This window comes from Bos javanicus, chromosome 18 (genome assembly GCF_032452875.1).
Source record: "Bos javanicus breed banteng chromosome 18, ARS-OSU_banteng_1.0, whole genome shotgun sequence".
Classification (NCBI taxonomy): Eukaryota; Metazoa; Chordata; class Mammalia; order Artiodactyla; family Bovidae; genus Bos; species Bos javanicus.
Genome location: NC_083885.1, coordinates 51,086,508 through 51,111,713, shown reverse-complemented (window position 1 = coordinate 51,111,713; position 25,206 = coordinate 51,086,508). Strand labels below are relative to the sequence as shown.

Sequence of the window (25,206 nt, the reverse complement as noted above, 5' to 3'; positions counted from 1 at the left end):
AATAAAGATGGGTCAACTACAAATAAACAAAACGTGGAAGAATCTCACAAGCACAACACTGAACAAAAGAAACCAAAGGCAACAGGACACATATTGTTCAATTCTATTTATATCAAGTTAAAAAAGAGAAAATTAACTATTTCATTGAGTGACACAAAGCTAAAAACTTAAAAGAAAAGCAGGGAATTATTACTCTAAGAGCCAGGATAGTATTTCTAGCTAGGGAACCAGGAGGGATGTGATCAGGAGGGAGCACATGACAGAAAGGGGGTGGGGACTACTAGGGTGCTACTAATGGATGTCTTCTCATGGGGCAGGTGTTTTACAACAGCTTTTTAACTGTACATTTATTTTTATGCACTTTTATGAATGTTATATTTCACAATTAAAAAGTATCTTGGTGCTGGTGGCAGTAATTTTTTAAAAAATATTTTATTTATTTGACTGCACTGGATTTTAGTTGTAGCATGTGGGATCTTTAGTTGTGGTATGTGGGATCTAGTTCCCTGACCAGGGATGGAATTTGGGCCCCCTGCATTGGGAACCTGAAATCTTAGCTACCGGACCACTAGGGAAGTCCTGGTAACTTTTCATCAAATGAAAAGGGAGCTTTCTAATCCATGAAGCCTTCCTGGGGGTCATCTCAGTCACTGGCCACTCTGGGCTGTGACCCACGGCGTCCTGTCTGGCTCCCCCACCAGAAAAGGAGCGGTCCAGAACCAGCACCCTGAGGCTAGAGTCCTCTCAGTGTCCCCAGCAGGGGTCAGCCAGCCCCAGGCCGGGGCCCCCTTAGGAGTAGGGGAACATGTGAGGCCCAGCTCCAGGCACACCAAGCCTGCCTCCCCAACCACCTCACACCGTTGGGGTCACTGTCGGGGGCCCCTGGGTGTCGGCCGTTACTGTGGTAGCAGATGACTGCTGACCGAGAGAGGGCGGGGCTGACTGCATTGCAACTTACCTTTGACTCTGTCTTGTCACATCCCATTCAGGAACGTTCCCAAGGCCTCCTCGAGGAACGCGCTCTGCCTGAAATGGCCCTTCTCTGTCAGTCTACTGAACTCCTACTCGTCCTTCAAGAGCCAGCTCCCGGTTCATCTCCTCTGTGAAATCATGGTCCGCCTTCCTCTGAGCTCCCACAGGCCCCTATTTCTCTTGGCTGCAGCCTGTCTACGTCCTGCTCCAAAGAATCCTTCTAGAGTTCCGAAGCTCTCTGAACTCTCCGGTTGTTCTCAGAACCTGAGTTTTATCCACTTCTCAGCCTCAGGACTCTGGGAAACACCAGACGCGGGTTCCAGCAAGGCCAGGCCAACGCTCCGGGACATTCTGGAAGCGCGAGACACTGCCTCGAGGTTCCCGCCACCATGGATTCCCGGCATGCACTGCGCCTGTGCAGGCTCCGGAGGCCTCAGGCTCGCTTGGCCTCGAGGTCAGGATCACTTACTTCCGGTGTGCACGTGCCACAAAATACACACTTCCCTCCCAACGGCCCCCCTGAAAAAAGTGGAGCGGGCGGGGCCTAAATAATGGGGCGGGGCCTGTAGGGAAGGCCTAAGGAATGGGGCGGGGCTGAGCTTTAACAGGGAACTGAAGTGGGCGTAGGTGTGGAGGTTGGGGCAGGGCCAGGGCCTGAATCTTGTACAGTAAATGGGCGGGGCCCACCATTCCTAAATTCAGGGTGGGAGCCTGAGGGAGAGGTGAAATGCGGGGGAGGCGAGGACAAACAGCAGCTCCCACCCGACTACCGCAGGGGTTCCAAATCTTGAAAGGTCGTGAAAACAAAGCCTATTCCCACCCCAGCCGAGCCCTCTAGCTGAGGGAAGGAGAAAGCTCATGGAAGCCCCAACCTGCCTGCAACGGCGAGAGCTGTTTTCCATCTCAGTACTTCCCTACTCCTCAGGCAAGTCACTTTCACTCTCTGAACCCATTTCCTGTCAAAAATGGTAAAATCCCTACCTTACACAGAGTGGCAAAGTATTAAATAAATCTTATTTAGGAGCCCAGAGAAGATAAATGGAGACAGTCTGGGATGGACCAGGTCTTGACTCCCGGGCAAGATTCAACTCCTGGACTTGCCACTGTATCCCTGTCTATCAACACAGGTAAGGAGTCCAGGACAGGTTCCCATGTGCAGGTTTTCAGTTCAGTTCAGTCTCTTCAGTCGTGTCCAACTCTTTCCCACCCATGGACTGCAGCACGCCAGGCTTCCCTGTCCTTCACTAACTCCCAGAGCTTGCTCAGACTCCTGTCCATCCAGTTGGTGATGCCATCCAACCATCTCATCCTCTGCCATCCCCTTCTCCTCCTGCCTTGAACCTTTCCCAGCATTAGGGTCTTTTCTAATGAGTCAGTTCTTTGCATCAGGTGGCCAAAGTATTGGAGCTTCAGCATCAGTCCTTCCAATAAATATTCAGGACCGATTTCCTTTAGGACTTGATCTCCCCGCAGTCCAAGGGACTCTCAGGTATGGGAAGCACATCCTTTCCCCCAAGAAAAGCCAGCAGTTGGGAACGCTTGCCCACCCCATCCCCAGCCCTGGGCCCCTTCTCCCTCAGGAAGTAAAACCCTGGATATTGTGTAAGAAACTTGAGTTCCTACAGTCTTAAACAAGGAGTGGGTAAAGAGTAAGAAGCTACAACTTCAGCTGTAGCCACAGGATACCAGGAAGAAATGCTTGCCCTCAGGAGGAGGAACAGAGATCTAGGTTTTAAGATAACTGCCTAGAAGGTGTGAGGGGTGGAGAGCCTCTTGGAGATGCTTTCTAGGCAGAGAACTGGCTGCTGAGCCCTTTGGTTTCCAAACCCTTGGAACTCTGTTGGCCTTGGGAGATAAGAAGCTGGCCCACCTCACTGAGGGTTAAAAATGCCAGCACTCCCCAGAATACACAGGAGCAAAGCATGTGTGAGTAAGCCTGGGAGAGCCTTTGTGATTCCAAGGCAGTATCTCCTCCTTCGATAGATGAAACTGAAGCCAAGCGGAGGAGGGCAAGCCTGGGGCAGCAGCCAGCACATGATGGTCCAGCATCCTGCCCACCCTCCAGCCCGACACCAGGCCAGGAACTCTGGAACTGATGCCTGGCCCTGGCTCTCGCCAGCTCCTTCCTCCAGCCCATGAAGAAAGAATACAGCCCTGCTGCCCACCTGTGCCCCAGCCAGGGCAGTTTTATTGGTGCCATTGGTACAAGGCCTTGGCCAATAGCCCCAAGCCTTTGCCTCCCCCTTTTCTGAGAAGGAAGCTGGATCCTTGCCCTGGCCTCCTAGGAAATAACACATTTGGTCTGATGTGGCTGCGACACACACCTGACACCCTGGGCATAGATCTGTGTGCAAGTCTGTGTCCAGCTTCAGGAAGCAGGAGAAAGTGGAGGCCAGGTTCGTGGGTGGAGCCCCAGCTAGCTGTAGAGATGTGTGGGCAAGGTGAGCAGGCCCCAGGTGTACCCCAGCTCCAGTGCCCACTGGTGTGACTGAAGCTCAGGGCTAAGGGACTGTATAATCAGAGATCCTGAGAGAGAAGCCCGAAGGCCAAAGAAGTAAGTGGAGCAGGCCAGGGCAGGCGCCCCGGGGTGGTTTCAGAGAGGGTAGTGTGGGTGCACACACACAGCCCAGGGTTGGGAGAAATGTGCAAGGGGCCTTTGGTGAGAGGGGCTATGCCTCCCTTCCTTTCAGATCTGCATGCCTGAGCCCCTGGCCTCCTGAAGCTGAAGGAACACACCTCAGGGTGGAGTGGGGGGTAGGGGAGGCTGGGAAGGAAACTCGGCTGGAAGTGGTTTAGGCCTCAGAGCCCACATCCTGTGGGAGGGTCTGGCGAGGGGCCTGGTGTCTGTCGCAGTCCTCGGCGCCGCTGGAGTGACAGTCCTCTAGGGGCAGAGATGGTCGACGTCCTCCAGGGAGGAGGCGGCCCAGAGGCGAGGAGGTGGGGTCAGTCCTGCCGCATCCAGGATCAGGAGGCCTCGGGCGAGCGCCGGCCCCCCTCCTCCTCCATCAGCAGCAGGCGGCGCCGGCCAGCCTCGTAGTCGGCCTCGTCCACGCTGACCAGCAGGCGGACGGCCTCCCGGCCCACTGCCTCGCGCAGCGCCTCAGTCAGGAACACGCCCCGCAGGGCCTGCAGCAGGGCACCGCTCAGGTAGTCACCCCAGAAGGCGTCCAGGTAGGAGAGCTCGGAGAACTTGATGTCGCACACCACGGAGCCCAGGTCCCGGGAGCGTAGCACCGCGGTGGCCTGCCCAAACACGTCCAACTGCCGTGCCAGTGCCTGGGGCCGCCGCGAGGCCACGCCCTGCTCCAAGGCTGGCCCGTGCTCACAGTACTCTGCTCGCACCCTGAGCCGGATGTCTGTGGAGGAGGAGGGACTGGTCAGGGAGGGGCCGCCACCCGCCCTCCCCTCCCCACTGCGCCTCAGCGTGAGTTGCACTGCCCCGGCCCCACATCCTTCCTCCTCCTGGTAACCACACCCAAGTGTGGGTGACACCCTCACTCAGCTTTGCTCTTGTGGTCTGACCTGCTACCTCCTGACCTGGTGGCCCTGCGCTTCCCTTCACGTGCCCCACTCCAGCCTCGCCACCTCCGTGCTCCTCCCCCCAACACCCCGCAGATTCCACCTGGCTCTGGCCCTCGCGTCCTCCAGCTAGGGATGGTCTCTCCCCACTGTCTGCAGGACTTACTCTCTCATTTCCTTCAGGTTCAAACGCCGCCTTCCCAGTGATCCTACTCTGACCATCCAATCTACCACCGCCCCCAGGCCTCTGCACTTCCCAGACCCCATTCCATTTCTGCTCCATTTCCTCCCCCGGCACTTAGCATCTTCTAACCCACCCCGAGCTTTCATTCACTGTCAAGCTAATCACCTATCTGCCCCCAATGTGAGCTCCCTGAAGGGAATTTTGTTTCTTGTTCGCTTGTATAGGTAGCCCCGTGGCACGTAGTAGGTACTCAATACACATTTGTGACAGAACCAACGCATGAATGAATGGACTGGCTTTTAGGTAACCAGCCGTCCCCCTCTTCTGCCCCCAAACAGTGAGATTCATGTGGGGCCAACCATATCCCCAGCCCCCCACCCACCAGGCAGTCACCAGGCCCAGGAGACTCAAGGCCAAACTGGGCTGGCTCTACAGAAGCAGGCGCTCTCAGTTCCACAAAGGCTGCCCAGAAGGTGGGCTCTGAGCCCAGGCCTGCTGGGGGCTATTCTGCCAGGGGCGGGGAGAAGGAAACCTATACAAGGCCAGGGACAGACAGGAAAAGACTCCTGAGTTCATCATGTGTACATGGAGCACCTGGATTTTCAGCTCTGATCAATTTCCTTTCTGCTTAAGCCAGTCTGAGGTGTGTCTGTCACTTATAACCCTGCCCACATCCACCCAAATGAGGTGGTAGCTCTGGGCAGGGGGTGGGACGTGGGACTTCCAAGGCCATCCCTATAAATGTGACCTCAGGCGTATCACTTCCCCTCAGTTCAGTGGAATGACTGAACTCCCACCTGTGAATCTGACTGCTGACTACTGATAGCCACTCACAACACAGGCTGCCCTGATGATCAGGTGTAAGCTGGAAATGACAAGCAGCAGAGTCATATGAACTCATTTAATCTTCAAAGGACCCTGTGAGGCAGGCCCTAGTATTCCCCCAATTTACAGATAAGGAAATGAAGCCAGATGAGGAAAAGGGGATAACAGAGGATGAGATGGTTGGATAGCATCACTTACTTCACGGACATGAGTTTGAGTAAACTCCAGGAAATGGTGAGAACAGGGAAGCCTGGCCTGCTGCAGTTCATGGGGTCGCAAAGAGTCAGACATGACTTAGCGACTGAACAACAAATGAAAGCAAGGAGAAGTGACCTGCCCAAGGTCCCACGGGCAGGGAATGGCAGCGCGTGACAGTGCGAGGGTCAGAGGGCAGGGACCCTCCCAGGCCCAGACAGCAGCTTCAGGTCAGTGGAGCTGATCCCGCCCCAAGAGCCTTCAGGCACTAGCTATGTGACCTGGAATGAGTCACCACCTCTCTTGAGCCCAGGGTCTTGCCTAAACCAGAGGACAGTCCCTCCTGGAGAGGGTTGTTCAGACGACCATCCATCAGTGGGTGCTACAGAACGGCAGGCACCAGCAGCACGGATGCAGGGGCACGTTCACCCTCTTTGACAGATGAGGCTGCTGAAGCTCTGGGAGGGGAGTGTCAGGCCCCTGACTCCTTTCACCTTTCAAAGACTGTGTCAGCCGCAGAGCAGAAAGCAGCAGGCAGGTCCCCGCTTCCCCAGGCAACTTCTCAGCACCACCCACTTCCTCCTCCCACCCCAAACCCCAAATGCTTCCTCTTTCTGCCTCGAGGGGAAACTCACCCTCTCTGCTCGAGGCCTAGGAAAACCTGTCCAGCCTGGACCCCCAAGACTTCCCACGACACTCAGGCCTGGCTCCCTCCATCCTAGGATCAGACAAGATCTCTGGGCCCACATCCTTGACGCCTCTGAGTATCTGACCAGGCCCTCAACAGGCATGAGCTGGGAAGCAGGGGACCAGGGGGCGGGGTGGGGTGGGGGGAGCAGCACCTGTCCAAGGCCACACGGGGGTGCTCAGCAGCAGAGGCACAGAGCCAGGTGGCGGAGAATGACAGACCTTGAGGCGAGTCCCGGCTCTGCCACTCTCTAGCTGTGGGGCCTTGGGCATGTGACCTCACCTCTCTGAGCCTGTTTCCCCATCTGAAAAACATAAACAAACAAGAGGTCCCTGCTGCACGACGGGGTCATGAGGATCAAATTAGGCAACGCATGAAGCATTCGACCCAGAGCCTAGGCACAGAAGGCACCCCAAAAACAGGAACTGTGATTTCGACACTCCCCTCTACCCCCATGGCCCCTGCCTAAGCCCTGTGCCTGCTCACCTGGGCCCGAGCCAATGTCCTCCCTTGTCTCCTCCTGCAATCCCAGCTCCATCCTCCATACCCTGCCCTCCAGTCACAAGGGAAGTGCTCCCAGCACAAGCCTTACTCACAGAATGAGCTGGCCATCTCCTCTGCCCAGAATGCCCGTCACCCACCAAGGCCTGGCTCACCGGCAGCCTGGGGCCTGCAGCCGCCCAGGTGAACCGCCCCCCAGCTGGCATTTCTCCTCAGCACAGCTGGCTACTAGACATGTGGGAAAGCCTATCTGTTCACACAGAGCCCAACGGGCACGGTTGGGGTGGAAGGAGGACTGGACCAGGGGGGACCCGCACATCCCATTCATTCTTCCATTTAACAGACATTTACTAAGTGCCAGGAGCACTGGGGAGACACAAGTGGGACTGTAAGACCTGTGAGCCGCAACCAAGGAGCACTCTGTGCGGGTCACACCCTGCGTGCTGTGCTTTGGTCAGTCATGTCTGACTCTTCACGACCCCATGGACTGTAGCCCGCCAGCCTCCTCGGTCCATGAAATTTTCCAGGCAAGAATACTGCAGCAGATTGCCATTTCTACTCCAAGGGATCTTCCCAACCCAGGGATCAAACCCGCATCTCTTGCATCTCCTGCACTGCCTGGCGGATTCTTTACCACTGTGCCACCTGGGAAGCCCACCGCACACACGTGACACTCAGTACTTACTGCACCAAGTACTCATTCACACCTGCTGACCCTTTTGATGATGCCTGCAACCTTATGAGGCTGTGCTGCTGTCCCCTTTTGTAGACGAGGAAACTCAGGCAGAGAGGGTGAGTCACCTGCCCCAGGCCACACAGGCAGGAAATGGCAGAGCTGGAATTCCAACCTAGATGCTTGCCTCCAGAGCCCAAGCTCTCAACTATCCCTAAACCGTGTGCTGCCTCTCACACAACCATACACAGAAGTCTATAATTAAAAGACATTCCAAGGGTCAGGAGAGAAAAGTATAGAGTGCGAGTTGTAATTTAGATCAGAATGATCAGAGACAACCTCTCCAGGAAATGACATTGGAAATGCAACGTGAAGGAGGACAAGGAGGTCGAGGCAAACAAGCAGTGAAAAGAGAACAGCGGCTTTCCCAGAAGAGAGATCAGTGTTTGTGAAAGCCCAGAGGCAGAGCATGAACTTGGGGCATTCATAGGCCGGGGGACAGAACGGGCGGATCACGCTGGAAAAGGGTACAAGGGGACACCTGGAGGGGCCGGGCTGACTGCGCCCTGGTAGGCTGGGGAGGCGGGAAGTCTGGGGTCTTCCGAGCTGACCGCACATCTCCGCACCTTGGTGGCCTCCTCCATAAAACCACCTCACCCCAGCACCTGTTCTCATGGGGCCACTGTGAGGATGACAAGGCTGGATGCAGGTAAAGGGCAGACTGAGGTCAGTGCCTGGCAGGTAATGAGCCCTCTGCAAGCAGCAGGAAGGAAGTGGCCTCAGGACACCAAGAAGCAGGGGGGTCAGGAACAGAGCCAGGGAGCACTGGGGGAAGGCCAGAGGTAGCTGAATAGTTTCCTCGGGCCAGGAACATGGAGCTTTTGCCTGCGGTCCCTCTCCACAGGTAGGAAACGCTGCCTGCCCCCAGGGTGGAGGGCGGGGCCAGGTTTTCTTAGAGAAGAGAGCTGCTCCTGCCTCCTGCACTCAACTGGGCACCAGCACCCCCTTGGCTCCCCTACCCCACACCGCATCAGTCTCTCTTCAGGGGCAAAATGGGCCCCAGAAGGGAATGGGAGGGGCTTTCCAGTGGGGAATTGGGGAACATTTGAGGGACACAGGCCCCGGGAGAGCAGGTAAGCCACCGTGCGTGCCAGACCGTGTGCTGCATATGGCTGGAGCCCAGAGACGACTCTCACTCAGGTCCCCCCTCCGGGAGTTAGTAACAGGAAAAGCTGGGGACCAACGTGATGGGTACCCAGGGGAGAGCAGCCGGGACAGACTCTGTCCCCCAACGCCAGCACCTCCTCTGGACAACAGCCCGCCCTACCCCGGCTCCAGGTTCTTCCCCAAGGCATAGGCAGAAGTCCTTCAACTTTCCTGAACTAATGGACAGGGAGGAACTGTGGGGACACAGGCCACTGAAGTGAACTTGGGAAAAAAAAAAAGAGACTTCCCTGGCGGTCCAGTGGTTAGGACTCCACGCATTCACTACTGAGGGCGGGGGGTTTGATCCCCGGTCAGGGAACTAAGATCCTGCAAGCCGCACAGCACAGCCAAAATTAAAAAAGAAAAAAAAAATCAAACCAGAATCTGATCAGGCCTCTCCAGGCCCAACTATCAATTTTTAGGAAAAACAAACAACAGAGGAACATGGTCAGTCAATCCTATCGCAGAATGTAGTTGGCAAAATCCAATCTTTGGGAAACACAACCACACAACTACCTTCAACAAATACAATGCAAGGCGGGTGGGGGAGGAACAAGACAGGGGGTGGGGGTGGGGGGTGGTGGTGGTGCGTGGGCAGGGTGGATCCGATAGATTAGGAGAGACTCAAGAGCACCAATATTTAGAATAATTAAACATTTAGGCACTGAGAAGACATTTAAGAGTAAGAAGTTACTGGGTTTTCCTTTGTGAGTTTTTTTTTGGCCGGGGGGAAGGCAGGGGGCAGATGCTGAGCTGTGCAGGTTGCAGGATCTTAGTTTCCTGACCAGGGATTGAACCTGGGCCACTGCAGGGAAAGCGCCAAGTCTGAGTCCTAACCACTGGACCACCAGGGAACTCAATTCATATCTTCTCGAGATACACAGTGAAAAACCTACCCCTGAAACTACAGGACACCTGGAACTGACTCCAAAACAACGTGGCTAATGAAACCATGGCCTGACAGTGGCAGAGGCTGGGTGCTGGGGAGCCCAGGGTCGAGGTTCTTAATGCTGGTCTGTCTGCTTCTGTTTCTTATCCAGAAACAGATGAGGGGATGGGCAAACAGACTGGGGGCGGGGGGAAGTGGAAGCAAAGCTCAGCCTGTCATTCAAGCCCTCCAATTGCTTCCCATCATTTAAAAGACGCAAAGGCCTGGCCTGAGGCTCAGTGGCTCTGCAGGACAGGCCCCTGGTCACTCTCCTGCCCTGGCCTCCTTACCGCCCCCGCACTCCCCCTGCTCCAGGCTCGCCAGCTTCCGCTCCACCACTGACATGTCCCTGCTCAGGTCTCAGCTCCCGCTGTCTCTTCAACCTGAAACACCCTTCCTCGGCCATCCACACCCACCTGCCTCTCTCCCTGTCTTCTGAGAGGCATTCCTAGACCACCCTACCCTGAAAATCCATCTAGAACTGCATTTCCCATCATTCTCTATGCCCTGTCCCTGCTGGTTTCTCTCCACAGCTGACATCGTCAGTCTCTCTCTTCCTTCTCTTAGCTTTCTCCTCCCACCAGAATACAAGCCCCGTGAGGGCAGGGCCTCCAGTCCCGTCTATGGGATGTGAGCACATAGTCAGTGCTCTATAAACGTGTGTGACAACCAAATGAACAAACCCAGGCTTTTGCCCAGCCTGTCCGCTCCACACAATGGTGGACGGTATCTCTACCTCAGGGGCCATCTTGAGGACTCAAGGTCCGGAGTAGCACGCTCAGCACAGAGCACAGTGGACGAGGGATGAGGAAACTCAGAGGTCCCGTGGCTGAGTCCAGGATCCCCCAGGGCCCATTCCTCACACTCTGGGGCCCTCAGGAGTTCACTTTGGTTCTATCCCTCAGCGGAGTGCCATTGACTGGAGGCTCCAACCCCACGGGTGGCACAGGTGAGGAGGGGGGCCCCCCTTCCTCAGGTCTGGAGGGCCTCCTTCCAACCCCAAGACTAAGCCATCTCCATTTTCAGGGGAGAAAACCTGGGCCCTACAGGGGAGAGCCTCACGCCGGCCCCACCCTGCCTGGTGAGTCAGCAGTCAGACCTGCTCACTCATCCCCTACATCAGGAACCGGTCACACCCAGGTTAACCACCTCCCCACCCTCAGTCAAGACGCTGAAGCCTCCACCAGCAAGACCGCTCCCTGGCCTCAGCTTGGCCTGCTCCCCAGGGAGGCAGAGGCTCTCCGGGCCCCCCAGCCACGGGGTGGCCCTAATTACCACCTGACTAGGGAAGAGTCACAACCAAGCAGCCACCCCCTCACGTGGGGGCCCTCTGGGGTCACGGCTGGTTCTGCTGGTCTGCTCCTCCTGACAGCACCCAGGACAGGTATCTGCAGCCTCGGCTACGGGGTGGCTTTGGTGCCCAGGGCCTGGGGCGCCGAACTGGGCACCGAGAGGAGGCAGAGCATGCGCTCCTGAGGGGTGGAGGCTCTGCAGGTGAGGAGGAAGGCCTCCCGCCCCCACTGGAGGCTGAGGTCTCCTGGGGAATGCAGAGTGCTGCCACTCCCCCTCAATCTTCCCACTTGTGATCCCATCCCCACCCAGTCCAGCCTGAGCCTCTCACTAGCTGATACCCTGTGACCGAGCCTTGTCCCACTCAGAAGGGGTACCAGAGCAGCGTGTGGAAGTGTGAGAGAGTGAGTCCTCTCCTCACAACCAGTGAGAACTTTTCATGGGAAGGTCTTCATGAGTCTGCACAGCGGAGTCCCCTACCCCACCCAACCCAACAAGTCTGCAGGTCCAGTCAGCTCTATGGTTTATTTCCATAGGTTCACCTCCTTCTCGCCTCTCCAATGCCACTACCCCAGGCCAGACCTCAGCCCCATCCGTGTTAGACTTGAAGCCACTCCACTCAGGTCCCTGCTTCCCCTTTGTTGCCTGTATTTCCCAGGTACCTGGCAGGGCATGTGCCTGTCCAGCAGTGTTCTAAACACTGTGCAAATTCTAACTCATTCACTGATTTTCTAGATGGAATCAGAGTTCACCTTACTGCCACGCTAAAAGAAAAACTCCCTTGGAAAGACTTGACTTCTAGTATAAAATCTAACTCCCATCTGCCCTGAGGCCTGCCAAGCCCAACCTCTCAGGCTCTGCTTGGCTCTTCCAATAAAAAATGAAAATGAAGGTAAGGGATTGTCAGGAAAGGCCTCCTGGAGAAGGCTACACACAACATAATCCTTCAACTATGGGTGGGAGGTAGACCACCAAGATGGCTACCGAAAGGGCAAGAATTCTGCTGTGCTGAACAGGTGCCCGAGCCGCTGCCCACCCCCTGGGTGTCAGACGGGGGGGTGCTTCACCCGCCTCCAGCTCTACACTGTACATGCACTCCCCGAGGCACACACCAACACCTACCACAGGTCACTTTGCCTTCTGAGGTGGGCCGGGCTGGCTCCTGCTGCTGCTGGGGAGTGGTGGTAGCCCCCCTCCGCCGCCGTCTGGCACCACCACTGGGACGGCCCCGACTCCGCCGCTGTCGCTTAGTTGGGGGAGAACCTGAGGAGAGAAAGATGAGGTAGGCTGAGGACCAGATGACAGGTGGAGCATCAAGATGGGAGCCCAAGGAAGCGCTCAAGTCTGGACTCTGGGCTGGGGGACCCTGGGTGAGCCCCTCTGCTTCCTGGGCCAGAAGATGGAGAGTACAGACAAGTAAGCATCATGTAGGACAGGTGAGCACACCCCACCTGGCAGTTCCACCCTCAGGTGTGACCCTAGAGAAACCCTGACTACTCACACCAGGAAACAGGCAGGACAACAGCTGCGGGAGCCTGGAGCTCTGTTTATAGTTTCTAACCATGCAAACCTGAAAACAATGTAAATGTCTGACAAAAAGTGCACAGGGGAGTTTCCAAATAGATTGCTGAGTGAAAGAAAGCAAGTAGCTACAGTTTGCTACATTCTATATAAAAAAGGAGAGGAAACAAGATGTATACATTTTTTGCTATTTCTGCAAGATGAAACACTATAAGTCTATAGGGGAAATGAAATTGATTATCTACTGGGAGGGAAAGAGACAACAAAAGAAATGATACTTCTAAGAACATATTTTCTGCATATTTTAGATTTGACTTTGGAATCCTGTAACTGTTTTATGACATACTCAAAAAAATAAGGAGGCAAAATAGAGCATAAAATTAAACAGAAACAAATGAATCTACACATATATAGAATAAGTAACACACAACAGGAGAAAAGGATTTTAAGTAACTAGGAAGAATATTGTGACCACAAACTCTTAGTAGGATATACTCTGAAAACAAAAATCACACAAAAAAATCTTATGTTTCATTCAATAGACATGGTTAGCACTTTTTAAGTTTGAAATTGTTTTATTATTGTTGTAAAATGAAGCAAATAAGTCCATGTCTTAATGTTACCAAGACTTTCAGACTAAGATAAAAATGTCCTTGTAAGGACTTCCCTGGCAGTCCAGTGGTTAGGACTCTGTGATTTCACTGCCAATGATGCAGGTTCAATTCCTAGTCAGGGAACTAAAATCCCCACAAGCCAGCTCAGTGCAGTCAGGAAAACAAACTAAAAAAAAAAGGTCCTTGTAATGTTAATTTTGAACTGAAAATACTAACATGAATTTGTATTTAAAGGCACAGTTTCTAGTTTGGTTCACTGTAAGAGCCTAGAAACAATGCACCTACTCAGCCCCTGAATCTTGGTCTCTAAATACCACTGCCTCTAAGAGAAACCAGGCTTCTGGAAACAGCTGATTCCAGGGCTGGGGAAGGAAAATACAAGGGAACCCAGGACATCCTGCAGTCCTACCTACAAACCAAGAAGCACTCAAAGAACGAAGCAGAAACACCAAAAAGACACAGGAGCTAGCCAATTTGAACATCAGGAAGAATAACTGATTCTAACACTTTAAACACACAAGTATATATGAGTCCATGGTGACACTCCTCACTTGAAAAAGAGAGGGAGGGATGGATGGAAGCAAAGAGAAAAGTTAAAACTCCTTTTGAGAAAATGCCAGATAACAGACACAGGAGAGAATCAGAAAATCATCACCGTGAGAACACCAGTACAACAACTGGTTCAGGCAAAGATTTCCAACGGCTGCTAAACCCACTGGGGATGCTGCTGGGGAACAGGACGGGTAAAAATGTCATCCCACAGATTATCTACTAACCACGAAGGGAAAAATACCTCTGTACTAAGGGCAAATATACCAGATAACCAGGTAAACAAACTTGCTCGCTCACAAAAGGAAAACCAGGTCTCCTCACGTGCTCCAACGTGAAGCTGACGGCATCAACCAAGGAACATCCTGGCCAAATCCACATAACCTGAATCTAACCAACTCTCTAAACACCATTCCCAAAATACAGAGGACAGAGGTATAAGTTAAAAGATACTCTCAGGAAATTATCAGACACATCCAGAAACAATCAGGACACTAAAAAACAAGTGGCCTGGTCAATGTCATGAGGAAATAAAGAAAAAGCTACCCGGTGGCAGGGGGTGGGGGTTCTATAGTAGAGATTAAGGTGACTAACAACTGAGTGCACAACAACACATCTGTCAGTGGATCCTGAAAGTCCAGACAGTATGGAGAAGATCTGAGACAGGCTCATTAGGATACCAGAGGATTAGTGCTCATGCCCTTTCTCAGGTATGATAATGGTCTTGAAGTGGTATCAGACAATCTCCTGATTCTCAGGAGATGCCTGCTAATTTAGGGGTAAAGTGTCCTGATGCCTATAATTTACTTTCAAAGAGTTCAATAAAAAACCACAGAGTTACATACACACACACACACAAAACAAAACTGGCAAAACGTTAAAATTACTGAATCAAGGTGAAAGATATGAACAAGTTCACTGTACTAATCTTTCAACTTCTCTGTGTATTTGAAATTACATTTGAATGATTAAAAACTTGGGAGAGGGGAGGAGAATAGATAAATTCACTGCCATGGCAATGTAACAAAACCAGTTAGAAACCCAATGTGAATAAATCTCAGGAACACATCCAATAAATACAGCCATGTGAAGGATAACACCTACAAGGTGATGCCATTTAAACGACAAAAAACCACAAGAGACAACTGCACAGGTTACTTTTGGACCCAGGTCTTTGCAGCAATAAACACACAAACCCACACACAAACACAAAGGAAAATGAGACAGAATTGGGACTTCCCTGTTGGTCCGGTGGCAAGCAATCCGCCTGACAATGCAGGGGACACTGCTTCGACCCCTGATCTGGGACGATCCCATGGGCCTTGAGGCAACTGAGCCCATGCACCACAACTATTGAGACTGTGCTCTAGAGCCCACAAGCTGCAACTACGGAGACCATCTGTGCAACTACTGAAGCCCGTGCACCCTAGAGTCCATGCTCTGCAACAAGAAACCACTGCAGTGAGAAGCCTGCACACCCCAATTAGAGCAGTCTGCACTTGCCACAACTAGAGAAGGCCCGAGTGCAGCAATGAAGACCAAGCACAGCCAAAAATAAAATAAATATATACATTTAAAAGAGAAACAGGCAAAATCACCCCTCAGGCTCCTTTCTTGATGGGTCAGGATAAGTTAGGTTCATGAGGGTTCAGAAGGGCCAGTGAGGGACACGCACCTGTCTCCCACTGACCCTGCTCAGCATTTGAAGAACTGCTTGACTGGCGACGGCGACGGCAGCTGCCCTCCATCCTCCGTGAAGAAGAACTGGACAAGCCATAGCTGTAGCGCTCTGGAGACACTGCGGATGGGGCAGGGGATGGAAAAAAGTATTTGAAACCTCCAGCCTCTCCCAGGCCCAGCCTCCAATTCTCACCCCTCCCCCCAAAGATGAAAGCCTGCCCCACAGGGTGCCTGAGTTCCCCAGAGGTCAAAGCCCAGACAGCCACTCCTCCTCAAACACCTCCAGCCCAGTAACTGCTCCGTGCCTCCCAGGATAGCAGACTCATCACCTCCTGGGGCCACCCAATTCATGTCTACAGCAGCACCAACTGTCAGAGCAATTCTGTAAGCTGAGTTATGGTCAGGATTCAGGCAACGCTGCCTACGCGCTCCCAACCACCCCTGGGTCTCCCTGAGGCCCTAAGGAGTAGGCAGGCCCCTGCAAGCTCCCCAAATCTTCTCTTCCAGAGCCTGACCTCCAGACACATTTTTCCCAAAATGCTGTCAGTTCTGCCTTAAGGTTATCCTTCTCCTGGTTATCCAAACCCCATGGGCTTACCCTAGACAGGGAAGTTCACAAACGCCCTCCCCAAACTAGCCACAGCACCTCCAGTAACCCAGCCAAGGGCTCAACAGCTCACAGCCTCAGCACACAAGGGGCTCCTCACCTGCTCGGGACTGCTCTAGGAGTCCTTCCCTTACAAGGGTTAAGGGCATTAACTCTGGAGACAAACTAGCAGGATCTGAATTCCAGCTGTGTTATCTGCAAGCTCCTGTGTGACACGGCTTCTCAACTACTCTCTGCCCTTATTTCCATCTCTGCTCCTGCCACATTGGCCTCAGATAGTGCCAAACTCAGTCCCACCTCAGGACTAGACAGTCTGTCTTTCCCTATTCCTAGAATGTTTTCCTCTTGAGATCTAGACACTTGGGCAGTACAGCAGCCTCAGTTCAAACGTCACCTTCTCGGAAAGGACTTAACTGGTTATAAAAACTTAAGGGGGCGGCGTTTCACTCTGAAACACTCCACAGTTCCTACTCTCTCTGCTCCACTCTTCTGCTTCAGTCTTTCCATAACCACATCTAAAAGTAAATCATTCAAATAAAATTATCTTCATAGACTAAAATAACAGTAATAATAAGTCATTCATCTGTCTCATAGTCTGATATCGTTTAGTCGCTGCTCACCTCCAACTCTTGTGCAACCCCATGGACTGTGGCCCTCCAGGCTTCTCTGTCCATGGGATTCCCCAGGCAAGAATACTGGAGTGGGTTGCCATTTCCTTGTTCAGAGGATATTCCTGACCCAGGGATTGAACCCGTGTCTCCTGCATTGGCAGGCGGATACTTTATCACAGAGCCACTAGGGAAGCCCTCTATAGTATGATACCCCAACTAAATGAAAACCTCAGGGAACAAACATTTTGTCAGTCTCATCAAGCTGTACCTCCTGTTCCCTATTTCCCAGAGACACACAGGATTCAACTGTTATATGTGGGCAAGCTGCTTAACTTCTCTGAACCTACTGTGCTTTCCCTGTACAGTGGGGACACTGACGGGACTTCCACTTAGGATTACTGGGGTGGGGGTGGGGAGTCATAAGGTGATAGTACACATGAAGAAGGACTTACTGCTATGCCCGGCATGAAGTAAGCCCTCCGTAAACAGTGGCCACAAACATCACTACTGACGTGGCCAAATTTCACAAGCTCACCCCTCCCAAAGCCATGCCTCCTCCCTCTCGTGTTTCTCATTGATACCCTGGGAGGAGGAAAGTGCGATGAGACACATACTGTCTGATATGGCTCTCTTCATATCAGGCACTGGGGAGGCCCAGCGAAAGCAAGGCCCTCTCCCCAGCGGAAGTCGGTCGCCCTCCCATTCCACCATACCTGGCCGACGCCGCTTGCGCGCCAGGTGCGGCAGCAAGTCGTGGCGGGACAGTAGGCGCAGGAGTTGCCCCAGCAGCCTCAGGTTGCTCTCGTCGCACTGCCCGCGGCGCTCCAGCTCCAGCAGCAGCTCCAGGCCACTGCGGGCGCGGGCCAGGCCGCCGGGGGCACCCGGGACCTCGTCCAGCAGGAAGGCTAGCAGCTCCAGCTCGCACTCGGTCAGCTGCCCGCCCACCACCTCGAACATACGGTGAAGCGATAGCATCCCGTAGTAGTCCAGACACTCATCCTCCTCCCAGCTCGGGGCCGGGGTCGACCCGGTCAGCGCCATACCCGGGGGAGCGGGGCAGAACAAGCTCAGAACCAGGGCCTAGAACCCACACAGCGAGCAGGAGGCAGCGGTCAGCGACGCGGAGACCCAGACCTCAACCCCTGCCAGTGCGTGTCCCCAGCCGCGTCCAGCCGGGCAGGGCCACCCTCAGTCCCAGCCCTTGGAGCCTCCCCTCTCTGCCACAAGAGAATGGTATCGCCCGAGGTCCCCTAGTAACAGGTCCAGACGCCAGACCCCGCTCATCGTCCTACCACTCGGACTGGCCAGACCCGAGGGCCCCTCCCTAGGTGGTATGTTCCGAACAAGCCTCCCAACACAGCAAGTGACTCGGTCCGAACAAGCCTGGGGGCCCGACGCGGGGCACCCCGCCAATCGCCCTTTGTGAGCAATACTGTCCGGACATGCTCCTTGGCTCCGTCCAGAGGTACTGTCCGATCGGCCATACAGGTCAACCTAAGTGGTACCGCCCGAAAGTGACCCTCTGTCCCCTACAATGAGACAGACCAAAGCCGCTCTTCGCCCCACACAGGTGGCGCTGTCCGAATCCGACCCTCTTGCCCTGGAAGGGCGGTACCTCCCTCTCCCCAGCACCCAGGTGGTCCCGTCTACCCGCCACTAGTCGCTTGTAGGCCTCTCTATAGCCTTACCGAATTCCGGCGTCTCACGACTCCCAGGCGACGGCCGCAGCCACTTGTTTTGGATCTTTCTGGCACCTTCTCTATTATTACGCCTGCGTCACCTCGCCCCTCCTCCTTCGCCCAACTCGCGCAGGTGCGACCGCCACGCCCCTTAAGCGCAAGCGCAGAGCTTCCAGGCCCCTCCCCTGGGTCCGCCCCCAACCGTAGTGTCTGGCAGGCCTGTGCTGCGCCTGCGCAGAGCGAAAGTGGCGCCGCAACTGGGCTGGAGTTGGTGGTACCCTTTTGCAGGGTCGACTCGAGCTACAGTGTCCTTGTTGCCCCACATCCCGACCTGCTGAAACTACTCATGTCATGGACTACAACCCCCTCCTAATCACGACCTAGAAGCCCACGTTACCACTGTTTTCACTTGCCCGTGGCAAAGGACCATAATCACGATCGTCTTGGCTCTGGGTAGTGCCAAGACTCCTTATGATCAGGACTTGGACTTCCCTCCATTAGACTGCCCCTTACTTCTACTGGCAACCTATACCCCATCTGTGCCATCTCGTGATCCTGACTGGAATCCCACCTCATCCCACCCTATAAATTCCTTCCTCACTCAAGGCTAGGACTCTCCGTCTCATTTAAGCAGCCAGTACCTCCTTCTTGATTGCAATGGGCCCCTACATCTTGATTGTGCACTTCAGGATGGTGTCCGTCATGACTCCCCCGTTACAGTCAGAATCCCCTCCAGGAACTCTAACGCCCTGCCCCCCAAACCCTTTAAAATCTCTGACCTCCAAGGTCACAGGGAACTCTCAATACGCCTCTAATCTGCACCTACCAATTTCACTCTGACAAAAGCAGGTCTATATCAAGAGAGTTGGTGTCAAGGCTGCATGTCTAAGTACTACCACCCCCCACCCCCACCAACCCTGCGGCAGAGCCCTGGACGTTTTGGCCATCCTGCCCCTTCCCCACTTGGGTGACTCAAGGTGAGGGCCCTCAAGTGTCTTGGGACAGGTTCTGGGACCGGTTCCCATCCCCTTGGGGACTCCTGGGTCCTGCCTCGCACTGGCTATAGCAGTAACCTCGGAAGAGTTCCTTCCCCTCTCTTTTATGGTTCTTTGCCACCCTACGGACTGTAACCCGCCAGGCTTCTCCATCAATGGGATTTTCCAGGCAAGAACACTGGAGTGGGTTGCCATTTTCTTTCTTTTTTTTGGGGGGGGGGTTCCATTTTCTTCTCCAGGGGATCTTCCCACCCCAGGGATCTAACTCAGGTCTCCCGCATTGCAGGCAGACTCTTTACCCTCTGAGTCACCAGGGAATCCCCTCTCTTATGGCAATTGTCACCTCTCGAAACCCAGTCCTGGGCCAGACACACAGTAGGCGTCCAATAAGTGAATATCATTAAATTCACCGAAGAGTGGGAGGGAAGGGAAAGCAATTTTACAAACAGGGAAGGACTATGTCCAGGTTAGATGGGTTATAGTGAGCATCCGCATTATATCAGGCCCTGTGTTGAGTGCTTCTACCTGATTGATTTCATCCAACCCCCTCAACAGCCTTTGAGGTAGATTTGATTCAAGCCCATTTTATTCAGGAGTAAAAGTGAGGCCCACAGAGGGGAAATACCCCAAGTGTGTTTGACTCCAAAGTTGTGCTCTCAGACATGTTCGGTCTCTTCAGCTATAAAATTACACTTCTGTTAAGGTCTCTTGCCACCCAGTCCACTCCAGGGTCCCTTGCTTTCCCGTGATGCCATTTCTTTCCACTCAACTTTCAGACTTGGCGGTAGAGCTACCCAGGAGAACTGCGCAGGCGCTTCTCCGAGCCCGGAGCCCCGCCCACAGGGCACAGTTGCGTGCGTGGAGAAACTCGCCGAGCCCCGCCTGAGCGTCCACGCGCAGGCGCAAGGGCGCGTGCCCTCCGCTTTCGGCTCTGATTGGCTGTCAGGGGTAAGGGAGCCGCCCAATGGGAGGTGTGAATAGTGAGGGGTCCCGCACGCCTGGAACTGAGGGTCTGTGTCAAGAGCGGCGGGGGCTGCAGGAGGTGAGAGAGACGGGTGAGGGCGCCCCGGGGCGGGCCGGGGAAGAGAACGCTGGGCATACGGAGAGGGCGGAGGGAGAACGAAGGGGACACCGAGGGTCGAGGAGCTTTGGGGCCTGCGCTAGGGCGGGAGCGGCGCGGAGTGGAAAGAGCGCTCCTTCCTCGGTGCCCTGTAGTGTTGACTGAGCGCCTGTGGCGTGCAGGCCCCCCGCTGTTTGCAGGGCTCTCTCAGGCTGCGGCGTTGATAAGTTTGGTCAGAGAAAAGGGTTGTGTCTCAGAAAAGTTGAACTTCCAGACCCCTGGGGGGCTCTTTTTTGAAGGACTTTTGTTGATTCCCTAAATAAACCCATCTTTCTCCTCAGTAGTTCACAATCCAAGATTGGGAAATGGGAAATGTTGACTAGGAAAGTCCACACTTCGGGTCTTTTTACACGTTTACTGGGTGCCTCCTGTGTAAAAGCCTTGCACCAGGCGCTGGGCCTCGCTAAAGGGGAATTCTCTTTTGGCACCAGAGCTGTAAACAATGAAAAGTTGAACTCTCAGGCCCCTGGTTTCCGGGAAGATCCGTTGTTGAATGGCTTTTGTGTGCCAGGGCCCCGGGCAACTCAAAATTAGGGAAGGAGTCAAAAAGTTAGCTCTTGGACTTTTAATGAATCATTTACGCAAGGAGGATATATTGGACACCAGCTGATAGCAGGGCCCAGTGATGGGCCTTGTTATTGTGGGAATTCACAGTTTAATAGGAGGGCTGGTCTGGTGGGAAAAATGGAATGTGCACAGAGACCCTTAAATTCTCAGAGCCTCACTTCCTGAAAGGAGCATTATTCATTCAGCAAATATACTCAGTGCCTATTGTGATGAGACCTCTGGGAGCTTAACATTTTTAACTCTGTCCCAAGTTTATGATATTTATGATAATGGAGGTGGCACAGGATACCATAAAAACCCCCAAGGAGGGACTTCCCTGGCAATACAGGTTATAACTCCGTGCTTCTAGTGGAGGGGGCAGGTTCGACCCCTGGTCGGGGGCAGATCCCACATGCTAAAAGGTGCAGAAACTTTTGTGTGCACACCTGAAAGCTGAACTCTGGCACTAACAGATGAGTTGAAGAAGAAATGGAGATGGTGGGGATTATATTTGGAAAATTACTACTGAGGCGTGCGTGGGGGCAGTCTGAAGGACTCTGTACCCCCATTGTGTGAAGGGGCCTGGGTTGGGTTGAGCCTACACCAATAGAGGGAGATAGGGGGTACATAGAGGGAAGTTCAAAAGTTAAAATCCCTGCACTTGATCAGTGGTTTTGTTGATGACAGCAGCCCCTACAATGCATCACATCTGCCTTGCCAGCCTTCTCAGTCTGATGAGTTTATCTCAAGTTCATGATATTTGCTATGATGGAGGTGGCACAGAATACTATAAGAACCTCAAGGAGGGACTTCCCTGGTGTTGCAGTAGTTATAAGTGTAGGGGGCACAGGTTCAACCCCTGGTTAGGGCAGATCCCACATGCTGAGAGATGCAGCCAAAAAAAAAAAAAAAGAACCCCAAGGAAGAGGGAGTGGCCACCACCCTGTGGATATAGATATGTTATTTAAAAAGACTTCACAAAAGGAAATGCTGGGTGGGAGTTTGTTAGACAAGAAGAGAAAACTTTCTTGCCAGAAAGAATAGCAGCATCAAAGACTTAGAACAGGAAAACATTTCTGGAGAATTACAAGTAATGATTCTATCTAACCTTGATCAAGTACCAGGGACTTTGTGGTCATTAGTACTTTTAGCCCATTTCACAGGTGAGAAGACAGTCTCAGAGAGACAAAGTAAGTGGTGGAGCTCAGATTCAAGCCGAGGGCAGTGTGGTTCCAGAGCCTGTGCTCTTAAACTTTGCTGCATCCCTTTGTGTACACATAGATGGAGGAAAGGTGCTGCGAAGAGAGGACATGCACAGGCAAAAGCCAGCAGGCCCCTAAAGATACATTATGTTCTTGGAAAGGGTGTGACCAGCCCTCTGGGTAAGGAGGGTGGCCTCAGAGGCCAGACTGAGGAGGGCTGTCTCCCTCTTGCAGATGCCTGGGCGCCATGGGGTGCAGTTCAAGTACAGAGTCATGGGCTCACTGAAGACTGAGGTATAAACATTGGATCCAGACTTGCTGATTGGTAGAGACTGGTGAGTGATGACGTGGGCAAGGGAACTCCTGAGACATCCCCCCTCCCCTGAGTTCCTGGTGTCTCATTAGGCCCCCCTCCTTTCTCCAGGCACCACCTTCCGCGCAATGGCAGAGGTGGTGGCTGAAGTGGCTGAGGTAGCTGAGATGCCGACACAAATGTCACCAAGGGTAATGGAGATGTCAGCACCGATATTAGGGGAGAAGATGGAGCTGTCAACGGAGCTGACTGAGATGACACCTGGGGAGGCCGTTGCCTCCTCCCTCTTCTTCCAGTTCATGTGCTCTGAATGTGGCAACCTCTACAACACGCTGGAAGAAGTCCTCTCACACCAGGAGCAGCACGTGCCCACTGTCACAGAGGAGGAGGCACTGACCACCCAGGACACTGGCCTGGAGCCGGAGCTGGTGCCAGGCACTGAGGAAGGGCCTTTCCAGTGCGGCGAGTGCAGCCAGCTCATCCTCTCCCCCAGGGAGCTCCTTGCTCACCAAGATGCCCACCTGCGGGAGTCTGCAAGCCAGATCCAGTACCAGTGTGGAGACTGCCAGGAGCTGTTTCCCTCACCTGAGCTGTGGGTGGCTCACCGCAAGGCCCAGCACCTTTCCACTGCAGCAGCTAAACCTCTGGTGCCGCCGCCTCTGCCTCCCGTCACACCACCACCTCCACCCCCTGCTCCACTCGAAGTCAAGATGGAGCCCTACGAGTGCCCCGAGTGTTCTACCCTCTGTACCACCCCCGAGGAGTTCTTGGAGCATCAAGGCACCCACTTTGACTCCCTAGAGAAAGAAGAGCACAATGGGCTAGAGGAGGAGGAGGAAGATGATGAAGACGACAATGAAGAGACAGAGGAAGAGGAAGAGGCAGCAGCCGAGGTTGGTGACGATGCAAAGGGAGGTGACAAGTCTGCAGCTGGCCAGGCCCAGGGCAGTGGGGATGGTCCCCCACACTGTACCTCAGCAGGGACACGCCGGCGACACCGGCGGGCATCCCACGGCCCAGCCTCAGCGGCTCACCCCTTCTACTGCAGCCAGTGCCAGCGAAGCTTCAGCTCTGCAAACCGGCTTCTGGCTCATGGGCGGGCGCACGTGGGTGGCACCCATGAGTGTACGACCTGCTCCAAGGTCTTCAAGAAAGCAGCCTCCCTGGAGCAGCACCTGCGGCTGCACCGCGGTGAAGCCCGCTACCTCTGTGTGGACTGCGGCCGTGGCTTTGGCACGGAGCTCACTTTGGTGGCCCATCGGCGGGCCCATACTGCCAACCCACTGCATCGCTGCCGCTGTGGCAAAACATTCAGCAACATGACCAAGTTTCTCTACCACCGGCGCACGCACGCAGGCAAGAGTGGGGCACCCCCCTCAGCAGCACCACCCACGGTAGCATCTGCGGTGGCCTCCCTGGCTCCAGCCGAGCCCACACCTCCCCCCCCAGCCCCTCCCACCCCACCTGCCCAGCTGCCTTGCCCTCAGTGCCCCAAATCCTTTGCCTCGGCCTCCCGGCTCTCCCGGCACCGGCGCGCCGTCCACGGGCCCCCTGAGCGGCGGCACCGTTGCGGCGTCTGTGGCAAGGGCTTCAAGAAGCTGGTCCACGTGCGCAACCATCTCCGGACACACACGGGCGAGAGGCCCTTCCAGTGCCATGCCTGTGGCAAGACTTTCGCTTCTCTGGCCAACCTCAGCCGCCACCAGCTGACCCATACAGGCGTGCGTCCCTACCAGTGCCTGGACTGTGGTAAGCGCTTCACACAGAGCTCTAACCTGCAGCAGCACCGGAGACTGCACCTGCGGCCAGTGGCATTTGCCCGCGCGCCTCGCCTTCCCATCACTGGACTCTACAACAAGAGCCCCTACTACTGCGGGACCTGTGGCCGCTGGTTCCGTGCCATGGCGGGCCTGCGACTGCATCAGCGGGTCCACGCCCAAGCACGGACCCTGACACTGCAGCCTCCCCGGTCGCCCCCTCCTGCCCCGCCCCCACCCCCCGAGCCTCAGCAGACGATCATGTGCACCGAGCTCGGGGAGACCATTGCCATCATTGAGACGTCCCAGCCACTGGCCCTTGCAGACACGCTGCAGCTGTGCCAGGCAGCCCTGGGGGCCTCTGAAGCAAGTGGGCTGTTGCAGTTGGACACAGCCTTCATGTGACACAGTTAAAGATCAACAATAAAAAAATTTGGTTGCAAAACAAGTATGGGCACCTCTGGGGAGAAGGGGATCACCCCCTGACAAGCCACTTTGGTGCCCACTGGGTGCCAGCATCCATCCTGGCCTCTTCCCTACTGACTCTTCAGAACGGCCCCACCAGGTGTCACCTTTCTCTGCCTGAGGGGACACTGAAGCTCTGAGACACCATACAATGTGTCCTAAGCCACCCTACTGCGTTGCAAAGTGGGGTTCTCCAAGACTCTTTGCTCCGTGTCACCCTGGTGCCTAGGAATGTCAGGTAACCTTTCCTGAGCCCCGACCATCTGCCAGGTCTCTGCTGGGCACTGCCACATTCCTCTTCAGGTCCTCTGCTTGTTCTCCACCGCCCGCCCCTACCCTTGCCTTCCCTGGACTCTGGGATCCCTGCATTTGGCTCTGCCTGGTGGAAGAAGGTACTTGACTTCTCTGGGCTTCTTTCATCTCACTTCCAGCTGAAAGATGGGTATTCAGCTGCAGATGGGTGATACTGGAGACCCAGACATGAGTCAAGACAGGGGCTGTGCCCCAAGAGCCATACACAGGGGTTGGAGGAACACACCCAAGTACAGATGGCCTTGTTCCCTGAG

General features: G+C 54.4%; 2 protein-coding genes and 1 long non-coding RNA gene across 3 annotated transcripts; 2 read left to right on the top strand and 1 right to left on the bottom strand.

Annotated features, from left to right (window-relative positions):
- The first annotated feature begins 1,842 nt into the window (after nucleotides 1–1,842).
- Nucleotides 1,843–3,300, top strand: LOC133230676 (uncharacterized). Its single transcript, XR_009730941.1, has 2 exons — nucleotides 1,843–2,099; nucleotides 2,956–3,300. It is a non-coding gene; the product is annotated as an uncharacterized LOC133230676 (long non-coding RNA).
- Nucleotides 3,131–18,406, bottom strand: DEDD2 (death effector domain containing 2). The gene is made up of 5 exons (XM_061388452.1): nucleotides 18,252–18,406; nucleotides 17,277–17,643; nucleotides 15,341–15,463; nucleotides 12,104–12,244; nucleotides 3,131–4,328 (listed from the first exon to the last, which is right to left on the bottom strand). The coding sequence occupies exons 2-5, from the start codon at nucleotides 17,602–17,604 to the stop codon at nucleotides 3,937–3,939; spliced, it is 984 nt and encodes a 327-aa protein (XP_061244436.1). The 5' UTR covers nucleotides 17,605–17,643; nucleotides 18,252–18,406; the 3' UTR covers nucleotides 3,131–3,936.
- Nucleotides 18,407–19,797: 1,391 nt separating this feature from the next.
- ZNF526 (zinc finger protein 526) lies at nucleotides 19,798–25,206 on the top strand. The gene is made up of 3 exons (XM_061388449.1): nucleotides 19,798–20,279; nucleotides 22,340–22,440; nucleotides 22,530–25,206. The coding sequence occupies exon 3, from the start codon at nucleotides 22,547–22,549 to the stop codon at nucleotides 24,578–24,580; it is 2,034 nt and encodes a 677-aa protein (XP_061244433.1). The 5' UTR covers nucleotides 19,798–20,279; nucleotides 22,340–22,440; nucleotides 22,530–22,546; the 3' UTR covers nucleotides 24,581–25,206.

Excerpts from the sequence above, each read along its gene's own strand:
- DEDD2 (XM_061388452.1), bottom strand. The coding sequence starts at position 17,604 with ATGGCGCTGACCGGGTCGACCCCGGCCCCGAGCTGGGAGGAGGATGAG. Across the intron at positions 15,464-17,276 it reads GCGCAAGCGGCGTCGGCCAG|TGTCTCCAGAGCGCTACAGC; the intron begins GTATGGTGGAAT and ends CCCCATCCGCAG. Across the intron at positions 4,329-12,103 it reads AGAAGGCAAAGTGACCTGTG|ACATCCGGCTCAGGGTGCGA; the intron begins GTAGGTGTTGGT and ends CCTCCTCCACAG.
- ZNF526 (XM_061388449.1), top strand. The coding sequence starts at position 22,547 with ATGGCAGAGGTGGTGGCTGAAGTGGCTGAGGTAGCTGAGATGCCGACA.